General features: G+C 46.3%; 1 protein-coding gene across 2 annotated transcripts in view; it reads left to right on the top strand.

Moving 5' to 3' along the window:
• The first annotated feature begins 2137 nt into the window (after nucleotides 1–2137).
• The window catches only part of DHH (desert hedgehog signaling molecule), a 78357-nt gene continuing 52532 nt past the window's right edge, over nucleotides 2138–27962 (top strand). For both annotated transcript variants that reach the window (XM_088479996.1, XM_088479995.1), the window contains exon 1: nucleotides 2138–3446. In XM_088479996.1, the coding sequence (XP_088336122.1) occupies nucleotides 3147–3446 (300 nt within the window). In that variant the 5' untranslated portion in view covers nucleotides 2138–3146. The remainder of the gene's footprint in view (nucleotides 3447–27962) is intronic.

Here is a 27962-nt window from a genome sequence, read left to right as displayed (position 1 = left end):
CCCTCTCCCTTGCGGCTGCAGGCTCCAGTAAATCAAGATCACTGTGGCCAGCAGTGATCTGGCAGCCTGCGTGACCCTCCTCCGTAGGTAGTTGTAAGCAGGAGCAGCCAGCACCACACCATCTGCTCCCAGCGTGGCTGCCTGCTGCTGTGTCGCTTTTCCCGGAACGGCGGCTGCTCCATCGTCCACAGGCCAGCCACCTCCTCCCAGCGCAGTGGCGTCAGTGGCGGCGGCTTCTGTGTCCTGGCCATCTCCTTCTCCTCCCAGCGCGGTGGTCAGCTTCTGCATCCTGGCCATCTCCTTCTCCTCCCAGCACGGTGGAGTCAGCTTCTGCATCCTGGCCATCTCCTTCTCCTCCCAGCGCGGCGGCTCCTGCATTTCGGGGCTGGCCTCCTCCTCCCAGCGTGGAGGTGGCGGCTTCTGTGTCCCCACGGCCGGCCACCTCCTCCAATCTCGGCAGCTTCTTCTGTCCCCGGGCCGGCCACTTGCTACCTCCTCCCTCCCAGTCCTCCTTCCGGCTTGGCTGTCCGTATGTTCCGCCGCAGCTGTTACAATAGCCAGCGGCATCCATACCACCTCCCCACTCAAGCTCCGCCTCTGTCCCAATCACTGCTGGACACAGTGATCGGGCAGTAGATTGTGTTATAGATTATATACATGTGTATACATAAGTATATATATATAATGTGTGTATATGTGTGTATATATATACACACACTGTATATATGTGTATGTGTGCATAGATATATAATGGCGGTCCTGTATCAATCAAGACTCTATACGTTGCCTCCGATTAGGATGGTATACTAAACAGCAGGGGTGGGGAACTTTTTTTTTGCCGAGGGCCATTCTGATATATATAACATTATTCGCGGGCCCGGTGCAGGCCATGTCACCTCCGTGTGATGTCACACAGGGACGATACCACAATCGCCAGTGATTACAGCAATGCCCGGCAATCAAGAGGATGCACCAGGGAGCTGTAAGGGCAGCAGTGTGACCGTCTAAAGCATCCTAAGGATGCTCCAGGCGGTACTGCTGCATAGATTCTGGCTGCAGGGTGAAATTCTAGGCAACTGCTACCCAGATGAGGCTAGCAGAAAAAAAAGCTCTGAGGGCCAGACCAAATGATGCCGGGGCCTTATGTGGCTCCCGGACCTGAGGTTCCCCATCCCTGCTATACAGTATACTAGGGATGGTCACCGACCATCAATGGTTTGCAAACCATCGATAGTCTGTGACAAGTGGTTTTGCCATCGCTGACTGGCTCCATTGATGGCAGCCCCCCAACAGATGTTAAGGAAACATCGGTGGCTGCAGTGTCAATCGATGGTTTCTATTGATGGTTGAAACCATCGGCCATTGATGGGTACAGTTGTCAATGGCCATCACTACAGTATACCATAGACATTTTTATTTTTATGGTATACGGTGTTTTAAAAAATATATTTTTTTACAAAATCGTATTGGAAAAGTTTTAAAAAGATGTTCTTGACCTAATTCAATCATAGAAAAAACCCCGACAATTCCTGAGCGATTTTTGGGGAAAAAAATTGTCAGTTAAGTGGTTAAGCATGGGCCCCTATCACTGCATTCCCCCTGTGGGCCCTTCATGCCCCAGTCCGACACTGTGCCTCTGTTTGTGAACATGTTGACATTCTATTAATGTGGACATACTACCTGTTGACCCGTTGAACCATGTCGACATCCTAGTGTCGACATTAGAAATGTGACTGGATCCCCTGCAGAAAAGAATGATTACCAGAGATGTTATGCGAAAGTGACCCCCTGAAAAGTAACAAAATAGAGGACAGCCCAGGGGTGGAAAACAGCATTTTCAATGAGATGGTTAAAATCGAAATTTTAAAACCCCGAGGCTGCTACACAGTATTACCCCTGATTTGTTGAATCACTGGTAGCTTTAATACTACTTGACCCAATTACTTCCTTCGGTGAATGACTGATGTGTCCCACCCCTGACAGGACGCGGCGTTGTCGGCGGGCACACTGATCACGTCTGGAGCGCCCAGCAGACACTGCCAGTACCGGAGAGGGCGTGCCAAAGGGTGGGAGGGCGCACTGTCCTTGTCCCTATATCAGGGCGGCTGACGATGGCCGGGGAGAGGCAGATAGCCGGTGCTGGGATAAAGTCCGGGGGATGGGAAAGTGCTGCGGAGGGTCCCGGCGGACAGAGGCTGCACATTTGGTACTTGAAGGACTGGGATTATAGAGGGCAGGAGAAGGAAGGAGCTGGATGAGGCAGGTTCCTCTGCTGCAGAGTGATCGGAGCGGTGACCTGGGTGTATAACTCTGTAATGTAGCAGTGACCGAGTACTGACACCGGGCACTATCTGTCCCGGACACCGAGCACGGAATGGTATTTTACTGGCTATACTGTGCAGCAATTACCTGGCTACCCCTCTGCGCGTGCTCATCATAGGACAGTGCAGGTCACCTGTGCCAGCGTGACCCGACTCTGCTGACTTTTGAGTTTACCTGTCCAGCAGAACGACGGAATTGTGTACTGGAAACATCAACCCGTGTGGAATCGCTTACATTCTCCACCTGCTCGCACAGACATCTGGCTATAGGAAAGTCGTGTCCTCCTGATCTCACTGATGGCAATACAAGTGACTGTTCTACTTACCTGGGCAGGCGGTTCTAGCCATACTTACCTGAACACATAGTGCCAGCCATACTTACCTGAGCAAGCAGGTACTGCCAGCCATACTTACCTGAGCACATAGTGCCAGCCATACTTACATGAGCAAGCAGGCATTGGGCAGGTGGACGCAGGCACACTTACCTGTGCAGATAGTGGCATACACACTTACCTGGGCAGGTAGGCAGGCACACTTACCTAGACAGATAGTGGCAGACACACTTACTTGAGCAGGTGTATGCACACCCGGCTGAGGTGTTGGTTGTCACAAATACCAGTGCTGGTGTAGGTATGTAAAAGATGGCACACCTGGTGCAAGTGTCGCAGTGACTGGTGACTATTACTGGGCACCACAAGAAGCAGCTCTGTGAGCCTGGATATCACACAGCCATTACCCCTGTAAGACCGAGAAGCCATTTGGGGTACAGACCCCCGAGCAGTGTGCTGTTCCCGGGGTGCCCGGCATGCAGTGACCAGAGGGGAGATGCCAGCTGCCCGGATATTGGTGCTGGTAGCCTGCTTCTGGCTCCTCCTCGTGCCAGTGCGGTGCTGCGGTCCAGGCCGGGGACCGGCTGGCCGGCGCCGGTACATGCGTAAGCTGGTCCCGCTCCGGTATAAGCAGTTTGTACCCAACGTGCCGGAGAAGACTCTGGGAGCCAGCGGCAAGACGGAGAGCAAAATACGCCGGGACTCGGAGCGGTTCCGGGAGCTGGTTCTGAACTACAACCCGGACATCATCTTCAAGGATGAGGAGAACACCCGGGCGGACCGCGTTATGACCGAGGTGTGTACACGGTGTGGGGTTAGGGGCTTATTCTCCTCTCTATCATTTCTTACGCTTATTCATGGGGCAAATAAAAGTCTTTTCTCTGTACACCTACATTATACACCTAGCTCTGTCCCCCTGCTCCCCTTTTCCAGAGGTTTCCAGACTCCGCCATTTCAGTCCAGGTTTTAAGGATATATCAATGCTTGGGTCCAGATGGTACTAATTAAGTCACCTGTGCTCAAGAATGGATAGCCTTAAAACCTGGACTGTACCTCGGGTTTATACATTCATACTATGCTTCTTATATTACATTAACACCTCTAGAAATCTGCAGAAAATGACATTTTACAGCATTATCTATTGGGGCATTTAAGGCCCTCATACATCAATGACGAATTGTCACAATTCCCTGATCCCCCAAATCGATGAAATCAGCAAATATGGGATTTTTAACATGAAGAACTTTATAGATTACTTGGTGGATCGGCAAACATCGATGGCTGGCGATCAGTGTTTCCAATCGTGGTTCCAGTCGGATCGGGAAAACGTCCGCCTGATGTATGGGGCCCTTACTGTGGTCTTTAGAAGGCAGGAATTGCCCCAGGTGGTGATGTAATTTCTTTATTAATTTCACCATCATTTTAGTATATACTTTACAATTTTATCGGGTCATTACATAGGACATTATTACATAAATTTATCAGTATAACAGAGTGTAGTTTTAAGCTGGGTACACACTGGAGAAATGTGTACTCGGACGATATGGAGGCCAACGGGACTATATAAATCGTATCCACGGTACACATCAGAACGGTGCCGCATGTGATATTGGCTAAAATAAGATATCTCTAACGACCGTGGGAGTGCACTGGCCAATAAGTTGTTCAGTTTCGTCCGGAAACTACATATAGGGCCGATATCGCTCCAATGTGTACCCAGGTTTAGACAGACACTGCATATGCAGCTGGGATTTCTGCAAGCCACTGATAGGCATCTATCTATCTATCTATCTATCTATCTATCTATCTATCTATCTATCTATCTATCTATCTATCTAATGTTTTATGAGGTGATTTATCTTTGCATGCGCATCACTTCAATGATGGAGTGGAGTTGGGATTGGCAATACACCCCTTGAATTTATATATAGGGACTGGTCATATTTTGTTAACACACTGTTTAAGGCAGAGGTTCCCAAACTCCGCCATTAGAGTGCCGGTTTTAAGGATATCCATGCTTGAGCACAAGTGACTTAATTGGTACCGCTGTCAATTTAATTTAACCATTGGATGGATTTAGGCATGGATAGCCTTAAAATCTGGACGGTAAACTCTGGTTTAAGGTATAAGTTTGAATTAGACCAAAATGGACAAGATGACAGTAAACTACTTTTTTTTTTTCTAAAGCTGACCACGCAGGTTAGACATTTGTGGCAAAATCTGAGTTTTCTATTCTTTGGCAGATAGGGCACCAAAACCAGAATTGGATGTGATTATCATCTGTCTGATTATACAGCACATCCTCAGTGGCATCAGATGTTCATCATGATCTGGGGTATTTTGCAGTTTGTAGTCAGTTAGGTCTAAAATTCTCAAATTGGTCAACAATAATGCAGAGTTTGTGGGAACCTTAAGAAGTCCTCATTCACAATTAGTTTTTTAGCAATTTGACAGCATTTTGAATGTGCTTTGCCTGTGGTTCATTTGAATGCATTCTCTGCAGAGTTTACAAATAAAATGCATATCTGCCCTCTCTGGCACAACCATTTGTTGTTCATGCATTAAGAATTGGGAGCAGTTCAAACTGAAACCAACGATTTTTTGAACGATTTGTCGATAACGACGTCGTTATCGTTAAATCGTTAAAAAAATCGTCAAGTTTATGAGTTATAACGATGAACGATAATCACAAAAATCACAAGAGTGCACGCCGTTTGTAGTTATCGTTCATCGTCTATTTCAGACTGTCCAACATGACGATTTCCATTAAGGGAAGGAACATTGGCCCTCATTCAGAGCCGTACGCTCTGAGCAGAGCGCACGCTCTGAATGAGGGCCGTCCTCCATAACTATGGAGCGTCCTTCTGGACGCTCGTATAGCTGTGGGTCACCACCCACAGCCTACACGAGCGTGCAGTTTGATGGCCGCGATGGTCGTGACCATCGCGACCATCGAAACTGCAAGCCGGAGCCTGCGGTTGAGGTTTTCAACCGCAAGGCCCGGAGTGATTTTGGCTCTATCAGAGCCAAAGTCACTCCCACTGACATCACTAGTGATGTCAGTGGGCCGGCTTCTGACGGGAGGCGTTCCCCCGTCAGGGAGGCACGCCCCCGGCACGCCCACCAAAGGGGGCGTGCTGTCAATCAACATCGACAGCACGCCCCCTTTGATCAGACACAACGAGCGAAGGAAAGTCCTTCGCTCGTCGCGTCTGGCGCATGCGCACGACGGAGCTCCCTCCGTCGTGCTCATGCTCAGTGCAGACCATCGACCCACTTGCGAGCGGACAGCCGCTCGTGAGTGGGTCTGAATCAGGCCCATTATTCATTCATCGTTCAAAAAATCGTTCATTACACTTCAAAAAATCATTCACTTTTTCGAGGGAAAATCTGACAGAAAATCTGAAAGAAAATCGGTGGTTACAAAATCGTTACGTGTGTATGCACCTTAACACAGCATCAATGTTGGAATCTAAAGGTGCCCACACACTGGACGATTTTAGGCACAATTTGCATCAATACGATGCATTGGAAAGATATATGGTTTAAAAACGTGCAAATAATGCAGCTTCCAGCAACGATAACAATCTGATGCACGGTCCCACGGGTCATTTGTCGTATCATCAGATCTTACCTACTGCAGGTAACATCTGGCAATCTCCTTAACAATGCACTGGAAATCATTAAGGACGCACGATAGGTTGTTAGTCACATTGCACAGTTTAACAAGTCCAGGTGCCGGTGAGTTGCCTTCGGGGAGTTCAAGGGAAATCGTTGATGACATTGCATCTTTTGCGAGTAGTCCAGTGTGTGGGCACCTTAACTTAGGCATACTTACCTACTCTCCTGGCTTTTGAGGGAGGCTACCGATTTTTCGGGTAGCTCCCTGCACCCCCGGAAGAGTATCCGGATCTCCCACATTACACCCACTTCCTAGAGAAGTGGGCAGGATGGGGAGATAAATTCCCAGAATCGCGTCTCTGTATGGAGAGGCTGGGCTAAATGATGCAAAAACACGTAATTTAGCCCCACCCCTCATCGTTGCCCCACGAGTTGTGGCAGTATGCCATGTTGGGGGCGGGTCCTAATGACATAGGAACCTGGCCCCGCCTCCCAAAGTGTCCAGCTGTGTCTCCCCTCCTGGCATATCCCGGAGAGAAGATATTAAAATTCGGTAAGTAGGAACTTAGGGCCTGATTCAGAGTTGTACATTACTGCATTCACAGCTGTGATCGCGCTCGCAATTTATGTAATGCCTGCTAACAGGCTCCCCTCCCGAAATAGTGTGTGACATACTGAGCAAATGCTGCTACACCAACTTCCCCTAGCTGCGTAGTGTGCAGGTCCTCCAGGGGTTGAGAACACACCACCATCGACGGATCATCTGCTGCACATCAACTCCTCCAGTAAGTCCTGCCTTCACTGTGTACAGATTCACAATCACAGGCTGATATACGCCCAGGAAACTGCTTAGACACACCTGTTTTTGCCTCGCCATCCCCCCGTTACCTCCCACAACCAATCCATTAATTACACTGCATCCAAGTCCTCACTGCGACCGTCGCTGGTAATCTCACTTTGCGCATGGGCAGTGTGACTCATACGCATGTGCTGTATACAAGGAATTGCTCAATCAGGCCCTATGTAGCATATTATGCCAAATACTTTACCCTGCAAACCCAGCCTTTATTATGATGGTATCACTGCCTCAATATATACCCTAGCACAAACAGTAATGCTTCTGAAATTATTTCTAAAATCAGAGGTAACATTTATCTGATAGAACATGTGGCCTACAGTATAAAGGTAAGACTTCAAGAGCATTACAAGTCACAGCAACACAAACACACACACATAAGAAAGCACTCCCCCCCCCCCCCCAAACACACATATATATATACACATGCGATATTTTTCAGCAGTAACTCATTCCTGAACCTCTGAATTAACTATGACGTAATGTGTTGGGACAAAATGTCTTTTCCATAAGATAAGTTTAATTTTAAAGTCCCTTTTGAGTGCCTTCTTTTCTAAATACTAGTATATATAATAGTAGCGGAGAAAATGGCACTCAGAGTCAGCTTCAGTGCAAAAAGACATTTTATTGGTCAAACGTTTTTGGGGTAACTACCCCTTCATCAGGACCACAAGCATAACAGTTCAAAGATAATTGTGCACTTACCCCATACAAATACCCCACCATATGTCACCTGTTTCCGCTCCACTTCATCCACTCGGTCACCACCCACCGGAACAGCCCCCTGCTGCACTTCTGGATCCGCGGCCGCCGTCACTATGGATACTGCAGGCGTGCGTTCCATTGGCCATTTGCCTGCGTTCCATCAATGTTAAGCCAGAAACAAGTATCCAGGGGACGACCTAAGGGAGTCAGGAGAGGGCAAAGAAACTTATGTTTTCTCCATTTTCCTGTCTGCTATTATGAATCTGATTCAAATGCACTGGAGCACTTTGTACCTGTTGATCTGAATGCCGGCAGATTGTGGATGACTCTACGTGTGTGTGTATATATATATATATATATATATTTATTTATACACACACACACACACACCAAATAAAGCAAAAACGGTACTCGGAGACTGGTAAAAAAAAAAAGTTGTATTACACTGTCACATAAAGCTCCCAACGTTTCGGAGCCCGAAGCCCCTTTGTCAAGGAGTGAGTGCCATAAAAAGTTCTAGTAGTCAAGGTGCAGCACTCCAGACAATAAATCCACCTCCTTGCAGCGTATTAACATATAGTGTATCATACACACATAAGCAAGCGCTCCCCCTCTCACACCAAGCCACTTACCTGGTATCTGATGCTAATGTAGGCAGGCAGCCATGGCTACAGAGAGGAGTGAATAGGAGGAGACATGGGTACAGGGAGGAGTCTGGAGAGGACGGAGTGGGATAGAGAAGGGAGCAGGAGAGGAGGGGCCAGACTGTAAAGGAGCTCAGGTCATTGGTGGCTGGTCCCAAGGGAGGGGCCAGCCACTGTAAAGCCCGGACAGCAGCAGCTTTGCACGAGTCTAGAACTGTAGATCAGGCAGGGAACTACTGCATGTCACTTGGACATAGACAGCTCCGCCCCCATAACGCTGCATTCATGGCCACACATTCGGAGTGTCCGGGAGTATACTATACATGTCTCCCGGCTGCAGTCTCTGCGCAAGAGTAGTGTGCCTGCGGCCCACAGACAGCAACAATATACCGGCACAGGGGGCAGATGGCACCCGGCCCAGCCCACCACTGTCCCTGACCCCATCCAGGAACACCCATGGATTGCAGTGGTCTGCTCAGGACCTTGTTATCACTGAGACATTGTGAATACTTTGTAAAACTACAACTCGTGCGTGCATAGTGAGACTTTCCTCTGCATTTTGCACATGCGCAGTACCAAAAAGTTGCTCAACTGTGTAAACATTGGCATAACGTACAACTCTGAATCAGAACATCTCCCCCTCCTGGTTGGCAAAATGGTATCTATAACATGACTTTCTTCCTATTGAGTTTCTTTTTACTATGCAGTGTGGTCACTTTATCATCTCTCTGATTATGGAATTTGAAGGGGTAATTTACTAAAGGATGTAAGTACCAACAGTAGGCTATCATTGGGGCCCATTTATCAAGAATCACATACTCAATGCGATCTGGGCATAATGTTTGTGCTTTGATTGCATTGACGTATATGCGATTATACTGCAGGAATGTATTAAATAGCACAAGCAGGGACAGGGGCTCTGAAAGGAACCCATCCCCGCGATGTGTTCAGAGTGAAGTGACCACATCAGCGGTCTATTCACTCCACTATCGGAACCCCTGTGCATGTGCGGCCTACTGACCTCACATGTGCAGCGGCCATTGGCAGGGAGACTTCCAGAGGAACCCTCTCCTGGTAATTTTTTGCGAAGTTAAGCCCATAGGCTGCAGGGCCAAATAGACCAGCAGTACAATGTCATCTTCAGATGTCGTAAGCTGCGGGGGACCAAGCTCCGGAATGTGAGCTTTCCTACCCCCTTAGTGGTTTACGGCTACTGTTGGAAATGGAGGGACCACAGCAGATATTATAAAACGGGGGTCTAATTTGATAGCCTGATAATGACCATTGGGCAAAAAATCGCATTAAAAGACAGTTTTTTTTTGCGAGAACAATTTACGTGGCTAATAGGATATCGCCCCAAGATGCATTAATGATAAAAGAGCAGTATGCAAATGGATTTATGTAGATTATATCAACTTGTTTACGTATATTATTTTTTTATACTTTGGACTTTATCACCTATTTTTACTAGAGAATATTAAAAAAAAATCTGTTGAAATGAGTTGGAAGAGCATGTGAGGTGCACATTCATTAATGAGGGTATATTCAATCACAAAAGCTAGGACAGCATCAACTCTGTTATACTATGCTAGCCATTTGTCCAAGAAATGCTTTCTATTCCAATTACGTTTGTGTCCCCTACTTTGCCACTAGCATTATATGCAAATGATAGGGAGGAGATAGGAACAGGTAGGAATCCCTGACCCTGTGTCTCTGGAGGAGCGATTACAAAGTAAATATACTGTTTCCTTGGGGTCATTTAAGACCTTTGTGGCTTCTATAATGTGCATTTGCACCTATTTATATGGATACATGAATACATATGATCATTGCAGCACGGAGCATGTTCATGGTCCATTTCCACAACTAATGTGTGCGTGATCATTGTGTTGAAGATAGGACTCTATAGCAGCTGAAACATGTATTTTGTTTAAAATTTTGGTTTACGTAGTAGAGATTTCTGAAAAAGTATTGTCACTTGCAGATAATTTTCTGTAGCTAAAGGTGCCCATCTGCTAGACGAATAAGTTGAGCGTTTGAACGATAACAATATCGTTCAGTCGTTCATTAATCGTTTGCAAAAATGTCTAAAACGACCAGCGATGCGCGCTCCCACTGGTCGTTTAGACATCTATCATCGTGCAGACATGCTGGACAACCTGACGATAACGTCAGGTTGAGCCTGTTAGCAGATGATTGATATGCCTACACTGAACGACTGCTCGTTCAGTGTAGGCACATCACAGACTGACAAACGACTGCGCAATTACAATGTCGTAATCGTGCAATCTTTTGCCTGTCTTCTAGTGGATGGGCACCTTAAGGCCGTGCCGTTCCCAGCAAAATCAGGAGCAGCTTCATATATGTGCGCACTATGCTTTCCTGATCACTTACATATCTCATCCACATAATGAAATCTTGTTTTGGAGACTTGAAAGCTTAGTCATACAAATACTTGCACCTTCCTCCACTGGCAATACTCGTAAGCACCAAGGTCCATCCCTCACCTTGTATAATGTACTTGTTTATTCCCTTATTTTGAGCACTGAAATCCACACTCAGGTCCTTAGGCAAACAGTGTCCAAATAGTTTTATGGTGTCACATAGGAACTTCTATTTTCTCTGTAACAGCAGAAGAGAAATGAATGTCACTGAAATCTAGATAGCATTAGTTGTTTTGTGGAAAAGGATATTTAGGTAATATAGGTACATGCTATAGATATAAATAATTATAAATCGTTTAGACAGTTTTTGGCTTATTTTTATTAGTTATTAGTAGCAGATTCATTGCATTGCTGGCAAACATACAAATTTATAGAAAAGAGAAGGGAAGATCCTGCACCAAACTCAACATATAACAGGTGGCAATAATCAGTCAATGTGTACCAACAATACTGTTAAAGCATCAAATGGGACATTACTCGTATTTTGTGTTGGTGGTGCTTCCCAGGGCTTATATTTCTAGACTATACAGATAGGTTTTGATAAGGAAGCAAAACAAAGGAAAAAAACTCTTTTGGGGGGCACTCTTATTTGTAAATTTTCTAAATATTATTATTATTAGGTATACATTAAAATAGAAAAGGGATAAAAAATGTATGATCGTCTTTCTGGTGAGCAAAAGGACACACAGAGAGGCCTTATGAGTATCCTCCTTAATATAAAAAAACAACATTTAAGCATAATAGTTATGGGGATAATTTCTCAATATCGCTCTGTATATGGGCGAAAAGGGATGTAGTTAGAATACCGATGCACGGGAACCCGTCTGACGGAATCCCGGCGTCGAAATCCAGACTTATAATACCGACGCCTATCTTTAGCCCGACATCGGTATCCCGACAGCTGTTAGCCATGGGGGTGGAACGGTTAGGTTTAGGCACCCCTGGGAGGACTTAGGGTTAGGCACCCCGGGGGGCCTTAGGGTTAGGCACCCCCCAGGGAGGGTTAGGGTTAGGCTAGGGGAAGGGGAGGTTAGGCTTAGGCACAACCAGGGGGAGGTTAGGGTTAGGCATCCCCCCCTCGAGAGGGTTAGGGTGGCGGGAAGGGGGGGGTTAGGTATAGGCACCACTTTGACTTAGGGTTAGGCACCACCCTTGGAGTTTTAGGGTTAGGCACCCCTAAGGGAGGGTTAGTGGGGGAGAAGGGTAGGGTTAATATACTTACCTACCCTGTTGGGATTCTGGTATTTCCGGCATCGGCATTTCATACCCAACCTGGGTGAAAATATTTAGTAACACCAGTGCTATAAATGCTATTAGGAGGATACTCATAAGGCCTCCTTGTGTGTCCTTTTGATCACCAGACAGATGATCATACATTTTTGGGATTGCTCCGACACATTGAGCACATCATTTAGTGTGTACCCAATATGCGTGCTCCCATGGGCTTTTCATTAGGGTCGATGAGCGACCTGCATGCACGGGCGCATTGGGCGACCCAGCTGCTGATACCGGCAAGGTCAGTGGTGACGGTGAACAATATATCTGGCGGTAGTTCACCGGATCGTGCAGTGTGTACCGACCTCCCAATATAACGTTCATTGGCACCCCTAAGTGAAACTAGTTGGACTGGAGTATGTATACAAAGTCCCCTTAGATTCTGCCAACTGCATTTAAACCATATCTGCTTTGCAGCTGTCATTAGTTCACTACCATCTGTAATGCTGGGCATTATTCCCAACTGCTGCCGCGGTAGTAGGAGGTAGTGTGAGGGTGACCCTGGGTCTGTCGCTCACTTTTATTGTGTGGCTGGGGGAAGGGGGTAGTAGCAGGCGGCGTGCTGGTAGGTGCGGGCAATCAGTCACTTTTCAGTGGCTGTTATAAATCAGCTGTGTTTAGGTGTCTCTGGGCCTGATTCAGAGGTGCACGCTATTTGCGTGCGCTCACTCTGAATCAGGGCGTCCCTATTTTTTTTTTTGACCGGCCTCGAGGCCGCTCGCACAGCTGTGGGTGCCCACACAGCGTGTGTAAGCGGCCTGGCGATGGTCGCGATTACCAAATGCAGTGCCCCCAGTAGTAGTCCCCCCTATGCATTCCCCCAGTAGTAGTCCCTCCTATACTGTGCCCCCAGTATTAGTCCCCCATATGCAGTGCCCCCAGTAGTAGTCCCCCCTATGCATTGCTGCATTGCCCCTAGTAGCGCCCCCCCCATACAGTGCCCCCAGTAGCGGACCTCCCATACAGTGCCCCCAGGAGCGGCCCCCCTATGCAGTGCCCTTACACACAAAAAAAACAACTTACTGAATCTCCGCTCCTCAGTCCCGGCCCGCTCTTCTCCTGCACCAAGGGAGAGACCACATGACGTCTCTCCCATCACACGCTGCGGGGGGAGCCGGAAGGCTGAGATCCAGCCGGCTCCCTTCATGGACGCAGCAGCCAATGAGAGTCTGTCTAACTCTCATCGGCTGCTACAACAAACACACAGCCACCGCTGCATGTGGTCCTCAGTCGCATTGTCAGATTGAGCTGCATGTAGGGCCGACCTGATGATGCGACTGACGAAAAACGGGAGCTCGCTCAGTCTTTAGTAGTGCGTACACACTGGCCAATATTTACGATGTGTCGACTCGATCTGCCAGATCGGGCGACATTTCGTCTACATATCAGCTAATGTGTACCCAGCTTAAATTGCAGCTTAAATTGTAAAAATAAAGCTGGCCAGCATTTATAGGCTACATGTAAAAAAGCAGCCAGTATTTATCCCACAGGCAAAAAAATTTATGTATTTGCACCCCTTGCATTGCAACATGGTTTGTCCAGGTACACAGTTATCAGGCCCAGAAATCGCTATTGCTTGGTTTTCATTTGTTATGCTCTCTGGCTTTTGAAAAACAAAAATATACTGTGCCATTGTTCTGTCATTATTGCATACTTCACTTAGCTGTAATGTGCTATCAACACAGTTAATGTACTCACTGTACAGAATTAATAAAGGCAGTATTAAACAGGTGTAAGGTCTTATTACAGATTGTGTTTAAAAAATTATTTGCACCCACAATTTTCATGCAGCTCCCATGAAAAATATTGATTATTGCAGTTCAGCTATATCCGTTATCCTCCCCTCCACCTAATACACACACGCACTGTACTTCCAAGCTTCTGGTCTAAATAGGATCAAGGTTGTCCATGATCCTTTCGAGAATGTGTGAGTCACGTCACTAGTGAGCGGTGCTAAGTGCCTGGTGTAATCCCCAGCCCCACCATGACCAGGAAATCCGCTCAGGGCCGTAGGCATCAGGGTTTTACTCTCCTGGTGTAAGGCAGTAACTTGCACCCGTTTAAGACCGTTATTGTGTGGACAGATGTTCTTCTTGTTTGAAGAAAAGTTGTGTTAACCCATAAGCTGCCACAGTGTTCAACAAAACATCACAGTGTATACTTTTTACTTTCAATCAAATATTTACAGGTGCATTACATATCCATATCAAGTATTTATACTATGTACCGCGGTTTCTGAATCTGTTTTTTAACATGTACGTCTACTTAGGGCAGTATTCAAATAGTTTTGCATCGGCGAGAAAGTTTCGCCTGCCCGACTTTTCGCATGTTTTGGCCACGAAAACTTATTGTGCGCGGCCCCGCTATTCGCCGTATTCAATTCCAAAACATGCAAAACGGCAAGCGGCGAATGTAACACAGGCGGAAAGTACTGTCAGAATGGGGGAAATCAGTGTGAACCCCCCAAAAAGACGCACTAACATTGGGGATCAATGTAGTAGTGTTCCATTAGCCCTAATAAAACTATTTGGGGTACTGAAGTTGTTGAAAATTCTAGTTATTAGCCTCCTTGTAAAAGTGGTGAAGAATGGCATTAAGCAGTTTTTCTATGTGAAAATAAGTAGTCCTGTAAAATTTGGGGTACTTGAAAATGGGTGCTAGCATCTTTTTAAGTCTCTAAAGTGATTTTTTAAAAAATGTGAAAAACGCACCTGTTGCATGTACCTGCAATCCTAAAAACACCTGACCCATCCTTGCAGCCCCTAAGAAGTCTGGGCCTGATTCAGACCCGGTCGCAAGCACTGAGCGCTCGCAACCGGGTCGATGGTGGCCCAGAGCGCATGCGCACGATGGAGCCAGCTCCATCGTGCGCATGCACGAGACCCAGATAGCGACGGGCAATGCGTCGCTCTGGGTCTCGCACCAAAGGGGGCGTGCTGTCGATGTCGAGTGACAGCACGCTCCCTTTGGTGGGCGGGCCGGGGGGGGGGTGGCTGCCCAATCGGAGGCGTTCCCATGTGAACGCCTACCGTTTGGGGCCAGCCCCGCTGACATCACAAGTTAGAGCCGAAATCTCTCTGGGGCTTGCGGTAACGAAACCCTACCACAAGGGTCTCGTTGCAAGCCCGATGGTCGCGATGGTCTTGACCATCGCTACCATCTTCCTGGCCACTCGCTATAGCTGTGGGGGGTCACCCACAGCTATGCGAGCGGCCAGGAGGCCGTTCTAAAAAATAAAAAAAGACCGGCCCTGATTCAGAGCGAGCGCTCTGTCAGAGCGTCTGGCTCTGAATCAGGACCTCTATTTCTCTAGTTTTTATGTTTGTCCCCCCACTGTGTACTTTTCTCCCCCAAAATAAAAGTACTTTTTTGGGGTGATCTTATGTGTTTTGTCCGGATTTTTTGACACAGTTGTCCTTTTGGGGGGCTGTCCCAAGGGTTCTGAGTGGTTTCCCCACCTTTGCACCTTTTTGCCTATTACATTGCATTGACTTTCCGCGTAGGCGAAAACCGGCTGCAATTGAATCTGGAGTTATATTCGACCACGCGAAAAGCCGCGATCGGCGATACTTTTCCGCTGATAACGGCTTTTCGCATCTAATTGAATAGAGCCCTTAATGGCAAATGTATTTCAATTACCCTCTAAATTATTTTCATTAATACTAAGAACCCCCTAATGCAGCGGTGGCGAACCTATGGCATGCGTACCAGAGGAGTCACTCAGACTCCTGTAGGCACGTGTCATCGCCCCAGCACAGCACAGCATGGGGCTGGGCTGCTCCCCTCAGCGCACCTAAAGACATCCAGCCAGCAGGCTGAGGGAAGCAGCACAGGCGGTGACATCTGTCAACGATCAGGTTGGCGGTCTCGGGTTATGGGTGCCGGAGGCCTGAGGCCACGCAATTTGTTGAGTTCAATTTGGTGAGCGCGGGTCAGAGGGACAGTGTGGGGGCTGTGGCGTGATGAGCGGGGTGTGTGTGTGTGCAGGGGCGTACAGAGCCCTGACGGGCCAGGTAAAGATGGGGGCGTGGCCTAATCGTGGGAGGTGTGGCCACGCCCCCTCGAGCAAAGAAAAAACACATTTGCAACGGCGCTGCGTGCTGGCGTGCTGGGGAGGGGGGCGCTGTGAGCCCCCTCAGCCCGGCGCAAAGCCAGGGGGGCAAGATCAGTGTGATTGCTCCCCCCCCACAGGCATAGGAGACTGCAGTGGCTGCTGCTCAGCAGCCACGAGCAGTCTCCCACTGCAGCCCAGCACACGCTGTGTGCTGGGCTGCTGTGAGGGAGGGGGGGGGACGGCGCCGGGCCCCTCAGGAAGCCAGGGCCCGGGTAAATAGTACCACCCCCCCTCTCGGCGCCCGTGTGTGTGTTAACTAGGGCTGGGGCTGTATAGACGTCTATGGGGCATAATATATTATAACTATAATGCAGAACATAAACTGGGGGCACAACTATAGGGCATTATATGATTTGGGGCATAACTATGGGGCATAATATGATTTTGGGCATAACTATATTGCAGAACATGAACTGGGGGCATGACTATGGGGCATTATATGATTTGGGGCATAACCATGGGGCATAATATGATTTTGGGCATAACTATATTGCAGAACATGAACTGGGGGCATGACTATGGGGCATTATATGATTTGGGGCATAACCATGGGGCATAATATGATTTGGGGTATAACTATATTGCAGAACATGAACTGGGGGCACAACTATGGGGCATTAAATGATTTGGGGCATAAGTATATCGTAGAACATGAACAAGGGGCATAACTATGGGGAAAACCATAGTATTCAGGTTAAATTGCTGTGTTGGCACTTTGCGATAAATAAGTGGGTTTTGGGTTGCAGTTTGGGCACTCGGTCTCTAAAAGGTCCGCCATCACTGCCCTAATGTGTGTACAATTATACGAAGTTGCTCCCAATCTGAGTAAATTAATACCAAGATAATTCTTAGATATTTCAATGTTTTAAAAAGTCCCTTTTTGATTTAATTTTTTATTCACTAATATTTTTAATAGAATTTTAAATTATATTTAACATACTAAAATCGCTTTGAATGTATCAGAGGTATTGAACAGGGACCAGCTATCACAATTTGAGTAACCATAATGCACTATAGAATAGACAGATGCACACCTTCCTGTGAGTACTTACACCCTAATTGCGATTGTGCACTTAGGGGTCCATTCAGAGAAGCGCACACAAGTCAGCTGGAGGTGAAGCTGGGAAATAAATGTTGATCTTGGCCTGTATTCCAGACTTGCTTACTGTCCCGGCTTATCTGGGAGGCTCCCAAATCTTGGGTGGCGCTCCCAGACACTTAGAAGAGTGGCATGAGGCTTCATACATCGGCATGTGGCTTATGCTGTGGCGGTCGCTGGGGAAGATTACATACAGCGGCAGTGGTGGCCGTGGGACGGAGGGCGAGGGGAGGGACAGGCTTCGTTGGGGGAAGGGATCACACACAGAGGCTTGGGGCTGATTGGCCTGGGTCAGATGCCAGTGCGAGGGGGGGCACACGGAGTAGGGACTGCGGTCAGGGATAGGGGGACACTGAGCAGGGGCAGAGCTGTGGGCCGGGAGAGGGGGGCACTAAGCAGGGGCTGCGGGCAGGGAAAGGGGATACAGTGTGCAGGGGCTGCGGGCAGGGAGCAGGAGCTGCGGGCAGGGAGCTTGGAAACAGGCAGAGGCTGTGGGCTGGGAGCAGAGAGGGATTAGAGAAAGGAGAAAAGTATCACAATTCCGAAAAGGTAACTCTGCAAAAAGAGCAGCTTTCGGAAGTGATACTTTAGTTAATGAGGCATGATGAATGCCTCTGAATGATTCTTTGAACTTGCAGCGAATTCAAAATATAGTTATCACTAATGATAATTTTGTAATTATGAATAGGCCCCAGAATGTGTGAAAATGGCCGCCTTTTGTTTTATTTAAAAAAATTCATTAATAAAAAATTTTAGTTTTAAACTAGCAAGTACTTTCATGTGTATATTATGGAATTTTCTATAATGACTGCTTACAGAGGCATTTATTTTAGTACATATGGAAAATGCGGTAAAACCCCCGAAAACTGAATTTTCGGGGGTTTTACTGCATTTTTCACTTTAGTACATCCTGCTGCAGCCATCATCATTAGTATCAGGACTTGCACCCATTCCTTACTGGGTGCAAAAGATCTGTCTGAAGCAGGCATCTCATCTCCATCCAAACACTCTGGATGAGCATGGAAGTCTGCTTACACACCCACAACACTTTCACAAGATGACTTAGGGCCTGATTCAGCAAGGAACGCACGCACCCGGCCTCTGCGAGAATATGCTAATAATTGCATAGCACAATGATGCAGACGCCTAGCACTACATAATGCCGCCCCCTTTACCCTCTGCTAACGTCCGTACTGATGTGCGAGCCTAAGAAAACATCGGGAACATCGAGTAACATCGGATCCGCACGCAGAATAAAGGTAGACCTGACCCTTCCGCAGGAGTTGAGAGACTTCCTGCACGCAGAGGGACGACAGGCCGCGTGCGGCATCTCAGTGGCTAATTTATGCATGCCCCTGTAACGGGGTGCGAACGCACTGGCAGGCCTGCGTTCGGCCGACCACTCCCTATATCCATCAACAAACGTCCCTTCCTGTCAATCACTTTTCCATGGGTCTGCGTAATCACTGCGCTCGCTTTTGTGGACACAGTGTGCGGTTCGCCCACGCGCACTGCGACCCAGATGCATGCCCAGACTGCGAACATCGGCCAATTGTGTGCATCTGCATCCGTGTGTTCCTTGCTGAATCAGGCCCTCAGTTCCATGTGTTCGCATGGTCGACGCCCAGTTATGTCTACTTCACGGAAAGAGTGGACCATCAATGGACAGATTAATCTGTCCAAACTTGCAATTTCCATAAGTGTGCAAATGCATGGCCGGAGTATGTACAGTCAACAATTGGTGTCTATGGCAAATGCGTAGTTTGCAGATATCCGCAAGATCCGTCTGCATTTCCACGTGCATCCAACCCAGAGTCGGACCCATTGTGTTTTATGACCTCATGCACCAATTTTCATCTCTTTATACTACTACTGCTAGGTTTAGTGGGTCAACATTGTAGTAAATTTTGCTTCTTGCTTTGAAAGGAGCTGGGTGATTCAGGGAGATTCCTTGCTTAGTGCAGGCTAGCTGTACTCATACTGTAGACCTTATACTGTACCCAAAGAAGACATCACATAATTGGATATGAAGGGTTCATAAAACACTCACACCATACTTGCTGTCTTTTGGTAACACAATTCCATCATCATGACTCCGCCATTGCAAGACAAAGATGTGAAATATGGCATCTTGTCATGGGGGAAGGGTGAGGGGTGGGGGGGGGGGAGCAAGGCCATTATGAGGTGATTCCCAGCAATCCGGGTAATTTGGTAGTCTTCCGATTATTCTGGGAGAGTAAACAAGTATGACTCACACCCAAGAATGTGACATGCTCTATAACTAACGCCAACTGCTTAATTCTCTCCTGGCCAATGGCTTTAAATGATGTGATTGGTTGGGAGGAGTACAATAGCTTTCAGTCATTGTTACTGCAATTTACTTGAGCCCAGAGATTAGAATGTTGTTCATTACATTTCTTTCCGCTTTCCGCATGATATCAATCAATGAAAACTGGCAATATTAACACAATCAACATGTGCATAGGATGGCATGAATAAGTAGTGTGAAATAAAAACATTAGAAAGGATAATTTCACTAACGTGCATGAAAATAACACCAATCAAATGTTGTCATTATGAACGGAAACTGCTACAAAGAAATGTTACTTGGCTCTAGACCTTAGTGAAATTTTTAAATTTTAAAAAACTGTTCTGCAAACAAATTAGCCTTGTTCTGCATTTGGCTGTGAAACATCACACGTTTATCTGGCGGAATTTGGCCTTAAGCATTCCCGCAACCACGCCATACAGCAGAAAGAATTCATCGTTGTTGCACTAGCTGTACACATAGACTATAAATTCTGTGAAATGCGAATGAACATATACAGTGCGAAATGGCCAAATAAAAGCGGAACTCGAAGATTATATTGCTGGAAAGTCCACAATCAATTTGCAGGAAATTTTGCTCAACTCTCCTGCTATGATTTTCATTGGTAACACATGTAATTTACATACCTTCTAATTTTAGTAACATATAATTTGCCTTCATAGCTATTTAAATAAGGGAAATTAAAGATCCCTAATCCCATTGCTATAGCATAAAGGTCCCTAATCCCATTACTATAGCCAAGTGATTGGGCTTTTCCTATTGAACTATATGTAAATAATGTCACCTTGTTAAATGAATGATTGCTTTGCTGCTTTACTATACTCTTATCACCTGAAACTGTAGCATGTATTGCATTATTTGTTTCCTAAATTTGAAGATGTAATTTAAATTGCCCTATGCTATTTTACTAATTTGGCATTCACTCCGGGGCTTCCCCATGCAACAGGTTTTGAGCATGAAGACCAAACCAAGAGGACCAAGAGATTGTGGTTTATGATTGGTCCTCCCACTCCTCTCCTTGTAAGCAGGCATCCAATCCATTTTTAAGTGATTCTACTAGTACTACCTCACCAGACAGTGATTTCTGCAGTATAAATGGCCTCACGGTAACAAATCCCTGTCTAAGTTGGTACATGCGAATAAGGCCATCTGTAAAGCAACTTATTTTACAATAAACAACCGAACTTTGCATATCCGAAGGTATCCTTGTCGGGCTCAGATTCCAAAACAAAGCAAAATGACATCTTCCGTTTGGATCTCGCAATGTTTTGGATTGCATATACAAGTCTCTCCCATATGTTCGGCCGCCATTTAACGCGGGAGATCTGACGGGGGAGGTCGTGAAGGTAGGGCTCTAGCGCTAGAAAGAAAAAAGGCTATTTTAGTTAGCTTGGCAGCAGTACTTAGCAGCAGTATACAGTCACAGAGTATCCCTTGTCTGTATATAATATAAGATTTGGGGATGTGTGACTGGCGCTGAGTTTCATACAAAAAGGGATCCAATTGGATATGCAGCCATGAACAGCAGGGGCTTTTCAACAGAGCTCCTCAAACAGACGATAGAAAAAAATGGGTTGGTTCCAGAGACAAAAAATATATATAGTGTAAATCCGTAAATAAAAAAAATGTTAAATTAATTTTATTTTCTCAACAAAAATATTTTCCAGAAAGAGTATTTAAGATGTGTGCTTATATATATAAAAATGGTATTTGCAGGTCATACATAACCATTTAAACACATCAAAATAGAATAAGAACATATATGACAATAAAATTCTAGAGAAACATACTTTTTTTTTTTAAATAAAAATATTTAGTAATAAAATTATTTCTTAAAAAATAAAAAATGTTTGATAAAAATGGGTAATAAAAAATGGAGAGTACCGAATATCAAGCAACGCGTTTCGCAGAGCCTCTGTCTGCTTCCTCAGTCATGGAGATTTTGGCTGCTTGCTTTTAAACATTTTTTTCCGCTTCTCAGATATGATTTTTCCTATAATTATAACTGCTCTCCTCTCTACCTCATAAATTTGCTTCGGAATCCAAATATTAAATACAATTTACAAACGAATCAATCCTTCCTTTCCATGCCTTCAACTACATACCTACTCCATCTCCTTCAAGCGTCTGATCTAGTTCTTGATTAATGAATACATATTCATTAATGAATACATAATCATACATATTCCGCAGCGCTTTACATAGAATATTTGGTCATTCACATCAGTGAATTCTCTACCATTCTCTACCACATATACACACACATACACACTAGGGTTGATTTTTGTCAGGAGCCAATTAACCTACCTAACTCTTCTATTCTTTTCATTAATAAAATTGCTTTGAAAGACAGTTTTATGTTTCAGAATCATTTGCTAAAGGTTGTCTAAATCTTCCTCCAGAAAAAATGAAGGGGTGTAGAACGCTGATTTTAGAAGACTATCCCACAGTCCTGATTGCCAGGACTGTTGGGAGGCATGTCTGCCACACGGCAATACATTTTTGTGGGAGAGAAAGGATATCGATCTCATCTCTGGTATCCAGTTATGCCATGCAGAGACCTCTCTTAGGACCTGTCATGCTGGTCACACATGGGCCAATTACACATTTTATTGTTGGATAGTGCCTTCAACTTGCTGCTGCCAATGTCCCACTTGCCGACATTATGATCATCGACAAGCTGACTACATCCATGTTGTTTCATTATCCATGCTTGTGTAGCTCATATGCCTAAGAAGTATCCTATAGAAATATTATGCCAGTTCCAGTGAGCATGCGGGAGACAATAAGCTGGCTCACTGACACGCTACTTGGCACCTAACTGCCCTGGCAAGCAAGGAGACTGTTCCCACCACTGTATTGCTCAGCTGCCCCAGTGACCTTTTGTTTAAATTGCAGTACAGTTTATTCCATCACTATGACCTCATGGTGCTTCCTCAAACACCATTCAGCATTTATTAATGTCCTACAGGATACCTGGGTATGGTGTCACAGGAGTTTCTGACCGGAGTAGCTCCAGTTGCTGTACAGTAATAGCTCAGAGCAGTAACAAAGTGCAGAGGTCAGCTTCTGTTGTGTATGCTGGATACAATCCTTATATCTCAATGCTGCATAAGCGTAGAGACGCTGCACTGTATAGAATACGAATAGTTTAAAAGCCCCATTTAACAATTAACCTTAATTCCAGCAGCCTATTTCATTTAGTATTTTAGTGATACTAACGAATATGCCACTTGTATTTAACATTGCTTACCCCTTAGGCGAGGTCCAGCGGCGTCCCCCTTCACGTTGGCACCATTTGCTCTGCTGGCAGGTTGCTGTGTCACGCACGATGGCCAGTCTGCATATATGCATGATACTTTCACCAGGCGGGGACACAGCAAAGCCTTGAAGGCTTCGCTTAAACCAGAAAACTTGTTGCTGGGCCCCCATTGCTGGCAGTGGAGACCGTATCGCTCTCGCCATCTATAGATGGCGTAAGCAATACAGTAACAAACAGCAAGAAACTAAGCTGTTTGTTAAATACTGAAAGGAAGGCATAAGCACTTTAGCGAGTGCTAAAGGGGTTATGGCTCATTAAATGGAGCCCTTAGCATTATCATAATAAAGAGGAAGGAAAAACTGCCAACTCTTCACCCACTAGTACTGATGATCACCCTGTTCTCGCTTTATATGATGTGGATTATGGGGGTCATTCAGACCCGCTCGAGAGCGCAGGACGCTCGCAAGCGGGTCGATGTTCCCCCACTGCGCATGCGCACGACGGAGGGAGCTCCGTCGTGCGCATGCACGAGACCCGGCGAGCGACGGGCTCTCCATTGCTCCGGGTCTCGCACCAAAGGGGGCGTGCTGTCGATGTTGATTGACAGCATGCCCCCTTTGGTGGGCGTGCCTGCCAGACGGAGGCGTTCCCATGGGAACGCCTACCGTCTGAAGCCGGCCCCACTGACATCACTAGTGATGTCAGTGGGAGTGATTTTGGCTCTGAGCCAAAATCACTCCAGGGCATGCGGCAGCGAGACCCTACCGCAGGGTCTCCGTCGCAAGCCCGATGGTCGCGATGGTCACCATCATCATGGACGCTCGCATATGCTGTGGGTGGTCACCCACAGCTATGCGAGCGGCCAGGAGGCCGCTCCATTTTCATGGAGGAGGGCACTGATTCAGAGCGAGCGCTCTGGTCAGAGCGTTCGGCTCTGAATCAGGCCCTATATACGTAGGTAATGTTTTATAGAAAAGTATTTATATATATACACGTGTATTTCTAAATTGTAAGTGCTGTATTGGCTGCATAATTACTGACAGTTGTTAGGACATAACTATAACTGCTGTTAGTTTAGTTTATGTTGTATAGGTGTATACTACTATTGCAGTCCAGGTGTGGGTATACTGTATGTCAATCACTTAATGGGTCATCTCCCTAAAGTTTATCCTTCATTATCTGAGATCCCTATTACATTCTTTTCAGCCCACTGGAATGACAGTCATTTCAAGGATTTTGAAGTGTTATTTATTTTTTCTTTTTATGTATGATAAACTCTTGCTGACCCTGCAGCACTCCTTGAACTCACAAAGCGCCACCCCCTTCAGAAAACAGAGCACCCCCTCCCTCCTGCGTACACACCTTGATCTCTCCCTCCAACTCACACTGTTACCTGCAGAGGCCTAGGTGCTGCTGAGATGGGGGCAGGGGTATAATTAGAGACTGCTCTCTAACTTTATAGCTTTATTTCCAGTAGTTCAAGGGAAATGGTTACCAGGGGGCCCATTTATCATTCAATATTTGAGGTAAAAATCCCTGAAAACACACATTTCGGGGTTTACCTGCTGCGATCCCTCCATTGCCGCTGGCAGCCGCCTCCCCCATAGGTTTCTATGGGGGATGCGATGCTGCCAAATGCATCCCCGATATTGGCCCCAGCAGCTGACGCCTTCTGAAGATAGCGTTAGCCGCTGTAGTCTATGGCAACTAACAGCATATCAGCCGGTGGAGGAATCTCACGGAACCCTTCGCCGGCAATGAGAGCCGCTCATGTGCAGTCTGTGGGAGTGCGCATGTGCAGCAGCCCCGACTACCCTCCGGAGACATTGCAGGGATGGGCTCCTTTCGGAGCCCGTCTCGCTGCATGTCCCGGATAATACATACAGCAGATAGGATCGCATTTTGCAATGCGATCAGCAGCGTTACTGGCATGCCCTGATTGCATTGCAAAAGCGATCCTTTATAAATGGGGCTCTAAGGGTCTGATTCAGAGTCACATGTGGCTGCAGCGGGATGTAGTTATGAAACCGGCGGCCATGATTCGGCTGGTCTCACAATTGGAAAAGGCAATACAAAATGAATGAGGACAAAATTACAATGTACCCGAGCTGATCCAGTCCAAAGTGTTCTGATCAACAAAGATCAATCATCAAGAGCAGCACACAGACAGGGGAGCACTTGCAGTGTCCAAGCAGTGAGTGCAGTAAGTAGTTGCCTGGATACAGCAGAAGATGTTGATTTTGTTCATTCACATAAGTATGTTGCTTCTTGTTGTTCAGAAAGTGTTCTGGTTTTGAGTTTCGTTTTCCTCCAGTTTAACTCCAGCGTAACTCCGACTTAGTTACTCCACGTCACGTCCGGTACATTCACTGAAAGGGATCTATACACAACCCTATGGTATATGAGGCATAAGTGACTGTGGGGTCTATGTAGCATTGGTGGGCAATACATAATGAAGTACCGTCACAATTTACTATGGCCTTGGTGAATACTCCCAGCTTGGTGGTCTATCACAAGCGGCTTCTCTCTGCCATTAATAGGGAGTACTGAATACAGCAGATGTTCTGCGCACGCACATAAGTGTTTTACCCAGAGGTAACTAATGAAGCCTCTGGCTTTTTTGGTCACCATTGTTGGTTACAGCTAATAATATGGTGGCAAATATCTAGGCTTTTACTCAAGGCAACTTTACTATATAAAATAATTCCAGTACAATTCAATTGAAGCAGAAACTTGGAATGTCCATAGTATTTTTGTATTGTTTTTTTTTGAATAGTAGAATGCATCTGATGATCAGTTATCCAGTCCTGTGCCAATTGCAGTGTTACCAGGAGCCCGCGCTACAGTACAACATGACTACTGGAATAGAAGGTTATATATGCAAGTTATGCAGTTCTATTGAAGCCTATCAGGCTCTCGCCTGCCATAAGAAAGCCTGAACGTCTTGTGCTACTCAGAGCAGTGTTAGACTGTTGAGTGCCACTTTACAGCTCTCTGTAACTACAGTGGAATTCATACTATGGTATAAAAATACCAGAGGTGAAAATTGTTCTATTTTCTTTTTATTTAGTCTTGATTTAAATTTTACCTTGCTGCATGAACTAGGTGAGTGGGTGACAGTATTCTGACTGAGATGTATTGCAGGTTCCTTCCAAATAACAGATGTCTAGACATAGTAGAATAAAACTAAAATGCTGAATTACCTGCCTAGGGAGTGTGTCTGTTCAAGTTTGTTACTTCTATTAGTCTGCCCTGGGCCAGTGCTAAAACCATTCCGATTAAACGACTACAAGGTAGTCCAGGGGTGATCTGTGCCAGACAAAGCAGATTAAATTGACTGTTCACTCTCCAGGTTAAACCCTATATTCAAACAATACACTAGGTGAAACCGGTATGCTGTCAATATCCCGACTGCGGGATTCCATCGCTCAGGTTGGGATGCCGGCGCCCGGATTCTGACAAGTATCGGGATTCTGGCACCGGCATCCCGACTCCCAGAATCCCGAAGCTAAGTAGCAGGGTTGGGGGGAGGCTTAGGGTTAGGCAGTAGGGGGAGGGTTAGGGTTAGGCACTAAGGGGGGCGAGGGTTAGGGTGCAGGGAGGGGGAGGTTAGGTTTAGGCACTAGGGGGGGAGGTTAGGGTCAGGTCCCGGGGAGGGAGGGTTAGGGTAGGGAGAGGGGGAGGGTTAGAATACTGACCAACAAGTGACGGTATTTAAACCCTGTCGGGATGCTGGCATCAGGATTCTGACTGCCGGGATCACAAGCGCCTGCATCCCGTACCCATCCCGGTGTAACCATACTTGAGCCTCCTGGGCGTTGCCTGAGAGTAGGCAAGTACGGATAAAAAGTTAGCTATTTGTACTAATGTATAATGTGAGCATCTCTACATAATGAGTACAAAATCTTTACTGCGCTAGGCACTGTAGGTGGATTAGGATCTATATATCTATATTTGGTTTGCTATCTGTTAATAAACAGGAGGCATATATTAAAGATGAAAACAGATATTTATTAAATACAAATGGATCCACATACAAACATCAAAAGTTGCAATCAAGTGCACATAAATAAATCAGACATATAAAACTGCAGAGATCAAATGACTCTCTTGCTACGATGTATAAGGGTATAACTTGATACCATATCAATGAGGTTCCACAGCACAACGTTCTAATTGCTGCCAATAGTTATGCAACAGTGTGACTTTAAAGTAACAATTTGTTTCCAATGAAAACAGCTGAATTCCGCTATTTAGTGGATAATCACTACTGGCGTCCCAGTGTGATATACAGTCACGCTGAATATATAGGTGGAAAAGGGGAAAGAAATGATAATACCTCGACCCCTGGAAGGCAGCAAATGGTGTAGTGCTGTGGATACCTCCAATGCCTGGGTGATGACGTCAACGCGTTTCGTCCCGTAAAAACCGGGACTTTCTCAAGACTGTGACAGGACGAAACGCGTTGACGTCATCACCCAGGCACTGGAGGTATCCACAGCACTACACCATTTGCTGCATTTGCACTTTGGAGGTTCTTTGGAAAGTGACGATCCATTCCCGGAGTTCACTGCCGGCTGATGTACAGACACTGCTCCGTGGGCTGCTCTGGTTTCCCGCTGAGTCCCCGGAGTCCGCCGCCAGCTGGTCTATAGCCACTGCACATTCGGAGTATACCGCCAGCCGCTATTACAACCACCGCTCCGTGAACAGCTCTGTCATCCCGCTGCACGGCAGCTGATTTCATCCAGCCGCAGCTCAAACAGCGAGCAGACAAGCCACATTAAGGACGACTATTGATTTGGATACAGCCTTCCAGGGGTCGAGGTATTATCATTTCTTTCCCCTTTTCCACCTATATATTCAGCGTGACTGTATATCACACTGGGACGCCAGTAGTGATTATCCACTAAATAGCGGAATTCAGCTGTTTTCATTGGAAACAAATTGTTACTTTAAAGTC

This window comes from Taudactylus pleione, unplaced genomic scaffold (assembly GCF_031769625.1).
Source record: "Taudactylus pleione unplaced genomic scaffold, aTauple2 ptg000005l, whole genome shotgun sequence".
Classification (NCBI taxonomy): domain Eukaryota; kingdom Metazoa; phylum Chordata; class Amphibia; order Anura; family Myobatrachidae; genus Taudactylus; species Taudactylus pleione.
This window is presented reverse-complemented; position numbering and strand designations above follow the sequence as displayed.